Source organism: Helianthus annuus, chromosome 8 (assembly GCF_002127325.2).
Source record: "Helianthus annuus cultivar XRQ/B chromosome 8, HanXRQr2.0-SUNRISE, whole genome shotgun sequence".
NCBI classification, from domain to species: Eukaryota; Viridiplantae; Streptophyta; class Magnoliopsida; order Asterales; family Asteraceae; genus Helianthus; species Helianthus annuus.
In genome coordinates, this window is record NC_035440.2 from 125,708,031 (window position 1) to 125,714,759 (window position 6,729).

The following is a 6,729-nucleotide window of genomic DNA, read 5'->3' on the forward strand; positions in this document are numbered from 1 at the left end:
TAACAATAATAACAATAATAATAATGTTAATAATTATAACATAAGAGACAATCATATTAATTGTATATGTCACCTAATTTACTATGTGTTCTTAACCATATTTTAAAAATACTCAATAGTTAATGTTACTTAGTGATATATTGTTATACATGTTCCTTACAGTATGTATGGTTTCTAATTTAACATGATATTAAATTATATTCTAACCATACATCAATTAAAGGACATTGATTCTAGACCCTAACTACATATTTACCTTCATTAATACAGCTTTAATGATGTTTTTAATTCTACTTTATTATATTAATGTGGCTATAATTGTTATGTCCCTTTGTATGCAAACCACTAACTTCTCGGTTTCACTCTAATAAAAGTAAGTGACTTATCATTTTCCCATAACAATCATCATTTAATTTTGTGTTAATTAATGTTGTCCATTCCAAAAGACCATCTAAATGGCTTTATAAATCTTTGTCCATATTGCAGCCCATACCCGCCTTCTCTCCAACAACCTATAACCGCTCTGTCTACACGTGTGGCCATGGCAAGGAACGATTCTGTTGCTGGGTATTCAGAAAAATAGACCACACTAGAAGCCATCTTGACCCATGGTAGAAGAAACAAGCATCACATGGTATGCCCCCTACAAACTACATTGTATATATAGAATATTCATTTTAGATTATGTATCTTTATCGAAATCGAAGAGTAAAGGACAATATATCTCTATCTCTACACATAATATTATGGAGGACGCATGACACGATTCCAGCCTCCGTAATTTGTTATCTCGACCGTCTCTTTTATAAAATTATAATGTTAAAGAAATATATACTTTTAAATTTAATATTAACTTAACTATATATGCCAAATATTTAATTATGGATAATTATAATATGATTACCCAAATGAGTTTATATATTTTTTTATTTTGATCTTAAGTTAATTAATTTAATTGTGTTAAAAGGATACTTGAAGGATTATTTATAAAGGTAACCCAATAACCAAAAACGCATTTAGTGGGATCTTGGTGCTAGATTTTCTATCATACATTTTGGGTTAGACAACAAGATTGCCACTAAATAAATATGGATGTTTTTGATTAGTTAAGACTCAAAAAGAACCTTATGTTCAGTATATATATACATTCATCCTTTTATGGTATTATTATAAATCAAGAAATGACTTCATGACAGGTTGATTGTTATTACATATGATCATACAATTTTCATATGCATGTATGAGTTGATTATTATATGAAGGCACAAGCTTATTTTTTAATACCTTAAATCAAACATTTATTTGGACTTACATTCGTATGTTAAAACCTAACAGTCAGTTTACGAGTTTGACAGGCAATAACCAAATCCAAATTCGTATAGTTTGTGACGACCAAGCTGACCCCACACGATTGTTGGTTGTATCCACTTCACATCGGAGGACTATATTGCGGTTAAAAAAAATTAATGTTTTTTTTGAATACCGAAATCTATTTTTTAATACGGAATTCACATTTATAGATATTTATAAATATTTTTTAACAGTTACAAATATTTATAAATATTTTTTAATACCGAATTCACATTTTTAATACCGAAAAAAAGTAATGTTTTTTTTTAATACCGAATTCACGTTTATAAATATTTATTGAAAACATAAAATGTAATTTAAATATTGGGTAGATAAACAGTGTACGTAGTTCGTGGTGAACCAAGCATATGTAAACGTTGATCATTTTGGTTAAGGTCAAATCAAGTTTGCATTAGAATGTAATATACACTTAGGATATGTCTGTCACACCCCAACCAATGGCGGAAACATCGGGATGAGACGAAGTGTGAAGATTGCTAGAGTCATCATAACGCTATTTGTGACAATATTTAATAAACCGATTTCATTTCATAATTCTTTTGTCAACATTACAAAGAAATCAAATAACATCAAGTTCAAAGGAAATACAATACAACATAATCAACATTGATACAACGATTAAACCTAAACGTCTATATGTGTATCTAGGCATCAACGCTACTTCATTTCATAGCATCATCGTCCTCAACCTGTAACATGTTTAAAATAAAGTTCAATGCAAAAGCAAAGGCGAGTATACAAGTTTGATACGTACATAGCAAAAGATAAGTTTGAACAATTCCTCATAGCAAGCATGTGATTCAAGATAAACATTTAAACATGGCATGTGTCTAACATATCAAACCAAGAAAACGCAATATGCTCATGACATAACCGATGATAAAGGGCGGGTCGTTAATCCTATAGCGCTACATATGTCAAGGTTTGGCTCGTACGAAGTTAATGATAAGTTCAACACATAAGAATCACCCAAGTTTAAAGTATCAAGCCATCACGTATACAAGCATGTTATAGGAATGTTCATGTGTTTAAGCAAAATGTTCATGTGTAAGTTTGTTGATAGATAAAACATGTTACACCCCAAAAGTGATAAAAGTAAAAGGGGAATACGAGTATACTCACAAAGTTTGCATATGTTTTCCGATTATCCAATGTGACAAAGTTGCCGAGGTTGGAAGGTTGAATGCGTAAGGGTTTAAGTTCAAGCATGTTTAGAGTCGAGATTTGGAATGAAAGTGACATGAAAATATTATATCAAAATATTCATCTTCACACATAACACTTGTATGACACTTGGTAACCTCATGGGTTATAATGATTTTATGAGTTGAACACCCATAAGAATCATAACAAGGTTTAGGTCCTTAGATGATAACCTACTACTTTGACAAATGAATATGATTTCAACATCAAAGATTCGAGTGTACATAGATAGTATGTAGGTCGTATATTATACACATATTATTAAGTCCAAATGTTCAAGTATTCAAGTAAGAGGTAGAAGATTACATCTTCATTTAGGTACCTCAAGTTGAGTCATGGGTGTCATGGATGGGGTAGGAAGACAAGGCTTCCATTTAGGTACCCCTTTGATGTTCACCACTACACTTGATGTAAAAACAACCAAGGAGGGTCATGAACTAAGGTCTTTACATGTATGTAAAGTAAACTAACTAATAGAAATCATCAAATCATGTGAGGATTGTATGTTTGGACAACCCAAGTTGTTCCATAATCACTCATGTATCAAAGACTATGTTTGACATGATTTGTGGGTTGAAACCCTAGACAAAACACCAAGTTTATGAGGTTTAATCCTCTGATTTCAAATGTCTCAACCTTGTTTTTAAGCTTAACCAACCATGGGATAAGTTGTAAGCATTAGGACATAGGCATGAGATGTGTTAGACACAAGTTGCATAGGTTTAAACAAGTTTTGAAGAACATAAAAATCAAAAAGAAAGTTTATGGACTATTTTGGGGCATTTCCAGGTCTGATTTCTCCAAGGAGAAGTCTAGGAATCGAACCCCATGATTATCCAAGCAAGTAGGAAAAAGAATCAAGTGAATCGGATAAGAATTGAGTGAGTTATGCTCATTTTCGTGAAGGGGTGTCAATCTGCTCGAACCTTTGCTTTCAGCTACGGTTTGGAGGATGTTTTGAGAGTTTTTAGTGTTGCAAAAGTGGTAGGGAGGCTGGTTATAAGTGGTATTTATAGGGGGGAGGATTAGGGTTTCAATGGGTTGGGCTTTGGAAGTGTTTAGAAGGGGTTACACCTTGAAACTAGCCCACAAAACCCAACTATATGGGGCTGAATTTTGCTGAATTGGGGCTGCCATATTTCTTTATTTTTTAAAACATTATAATGAGTAATTTTGTTAATTAAGTTGTGTAATAATATGCAACAATGTTTCCCCTAACTTGTAACAAGGTGAAATATGAAATAAAACATGATTTAACTAGGTAAAAAGTGTAATGTACAAGTATGTAACATGTTTGTAAGTGACAAGTATATGTCACATATTAGATGATTAACCGTTGTATAAATAAGCATATTATTAGGGGTTTTTAGGTATCAACAATATAAGGACAAGCATGGACATGCATCGTGAATAAGTATAAGTATGAATTACAAATAAGGATTCGATGTACAATGAATTCGAACGTATAAACATGTATGAATATGTAGATGGTGAATTTAAAGAAATACGAATTTTATTTATGATCCAAGTCTCGGATTTTATAACGAAAAGACGACTACAATAATACAAGATTTCCAAAAATAGCATTATAAGACGAGCTTTCTAATTATGGAAAGTACGAAAAAGCAGGGCGTTACAATGTCATTTTGGATAAGCACAATATTGGTTATCATTTTTGAATCAAATGGTTAAAGTTTATAGTTATGCTGGTAATATATGCAGAGTGCTGAATTCACCTGTCGTGTTGAAGTCAAACGCATACGCAATAGCCAAGAGTGGTTCAAGCTGACATGTGGCGGTGGGAATTGCATGAAAGGTGTGGGGCGTGAAGACAACGATATGTGGTGTGATGGGAGCGAAAACCCCGTTGTCTTCCCGAGAGGAAGGTTTGTTTCTAAAAATGTTTAGTTGTATTAATTTGTAGCCATTCTCATGCAACCTTATAACTGAAAATAAATTACAAACCTTGCACAGTTTCAGGCTAGAACTCGAGGTGTTTGACTCAACAGCCGAAGCTGTCGTTGTCTGCTTTGATGACACAGCCCAACGCTTGACAAAGACCACTGCTCATAGTATACTCACAGCAGAGTGTGGCCTGTCACGCGTCTACAGCCTTTATTCCACTGACATACAGGATAAGTTCACTCCGGTGATGGTAAGGAACGCTGATGGAAGCATTTCAACACTGCCGAATTATTTCACTGCAGTCAGTTGGCTGGTGATGGGATTGGGGATGACGGTGGCATGCGTTAGCTAAAGTTTGGTCTATGTGTTATCCAATAAGATAGGAAGGCATGCGACAGTTTATGCGTTTTTCCTTTTTCTGTTTCATGTTTTTTTTCCTTGGAAGACATCTTATTTTCACTTCTTTTTGGCCGGCAAGTTTTGCCAAGTAAACAACTTATGGTCCATGGTTTAATAAAGTTTAAGCACGCCCCTTTGTAGGCGTATTGTCTTACATGTTATGCATCGGCCGTGTCAGACGTCTTACCACGAACAAACAATAGCTATTATGCATGTCGTGCATCGCACGGGCTTTCTCCCTAGTAGTAGACAAAAGTCAAGATATCTTTTAGAGTTAGGTAGTATAATGTTGAATTTACCAAAGTGCCCTCAAAAGCAAAAAGAAAGATGGAGATGGCTGGGACACGTGGCCAATTGTAGGCCTTGTAATGGGTTTTCAAAGTTTTCTCAAAATAAGGGGTTTTCTCTAGAGCATTATCCTATATATATATATATATATATATATATATATATATATATATATGGGGTCAGGATTTAGAGAAAACGGTAGAAAGTGTGAGAACGGTGAGAACGCTTATTGATCGTCCGATCAAAACAATCTATGGACTAGATTGGCGCGGTGGCATTTTAGTAAATAACACCAATTTTATTACGTGGACGCGCTTCATTAAGGGTAAAAAAAGTAAAAAACCATTTCTCACATAAAACGCCATTGAAAAATAAAACGCCAAATAAATACAAAAAGCCAATTTTATCACTACGTACTTTTTTCTGTGTTTTAATTTAAGCTCTCTGGCTACAAAAACGTCAAAAAATATGAAACACCATTATATATAACGCCAAAGCTTACATCCGGATAAATGCTAATTACATTTTTTTGTTATAAAAATGACATCCCGCTTAAACTACGCGCCATAAAAATTTTATAAATAGAAACGTCTCACCACCTTCCGTTTATCACACAAAAAAACACACAGTGGTTGCTAAAAAATTTACAACTCAATGTAAAACGCCAAAAAATACAACGCCGGCAAACATCTTTTCTTTGATCCTCAGTAATGTTCTGCATGAAACTTCATTTAATGATTTGTTACGTGAGTGTAGTAAGATTTTGCTGCATGAGATGGACAAAATTGAAAAAAGAGGGACTGATGACACCCATATGTCATACTGTCATCTTTGTTCCTTTGTTCCTGAAAAAGGTTTGGATGATAAGAAGAGACCTATACTAGTGTAAATGCTACTTTGGCCTCGATGATTATAATGAAGACGACCGGTAGATAGCATCCACCCACACGGGGTCGATCTATGTCTCCAACATCCACAAAGACACTTCAACACATGAAAAAAGAAAATAAACAACGCCAAACCCAAAACGCCATTTATTTGTCACTTTTCTTGTAGTTTCAAAAGAAAAAAGAGACTAATGACACTGAAGATTTAAAATCTTAAATTGCTTCTATTTTGTTTTTTTTTTTTTAATTTTCTTTATCTATTGTTTGTTTTGTAATGTCAGTTAATAAACAACAAAAAAATATTAATGCTATAATGAAAATATAATAAAACGTCAAAATTAGCAAATGCGTGTAAAACACCATAATGCCATAAAAACGCCCTCAAAAACTACCAAACTATAATAAAATTAATTTGAACAACTAATATTATAAAAAAAGCGTGAAACAATGTGCAAAGAATACAAAACAAAAGAAGTCCAATAGTTATCTAACCGCCATTTGTTGGTGCAGTTGTCTATCGACTACATCTTCGTTCGAGTCTTACGGCAGAGCTAATTGTATAGGAATAGGAGAGTGAGAAAGTTTGTATAGAATTAAAGTAATTGGACCGCTCATTAGTCCATTTAGGTTTAGGACCGCTTTTAGTGCATGATGATGGACCGCTTATGTGGTCATC

General features: G+C 33.6%; 1 protein-coding gene across 2 annotated transcripts; it reads left to right on the forward strand.

Annotated features, from left to right (window-relative positions):
• Window positions 1-351: 351 nt before the first annotated feature.
• LOC118480866 lies at window positions 352-4,862 on the forward strand. 2 transcript variants are annotated; one of them, XM_035975808.1, is made up of 3 exons: window positions 352-634; window positions 4,297-4,460; window positions 4,549-4,862. In XM_035975808.1, exons 1-3 carry the CDS (start codon window positions 632-634, stop codon window positions 4,829-4,831), a joined length of 450 nt encoding a protein of 149 aa, XP_035831701.1. In that variant the 5' UTR covers window positions 352-631; the 3' UTR covers window positions 4,832-4,862. The 2 variants fall into 2 exon arrangements, with proteins under 2 accessions (XP_035831701.1, XP_035831700.1); XM_035975807.1 differs by lacking the exon at window positions 352-634 and having other exon boundaries at window positions 4,223-4,460.
• The last annotated feature ends 1,867 nt before the right edge of the window (window positions 4,863-6,729 follow it).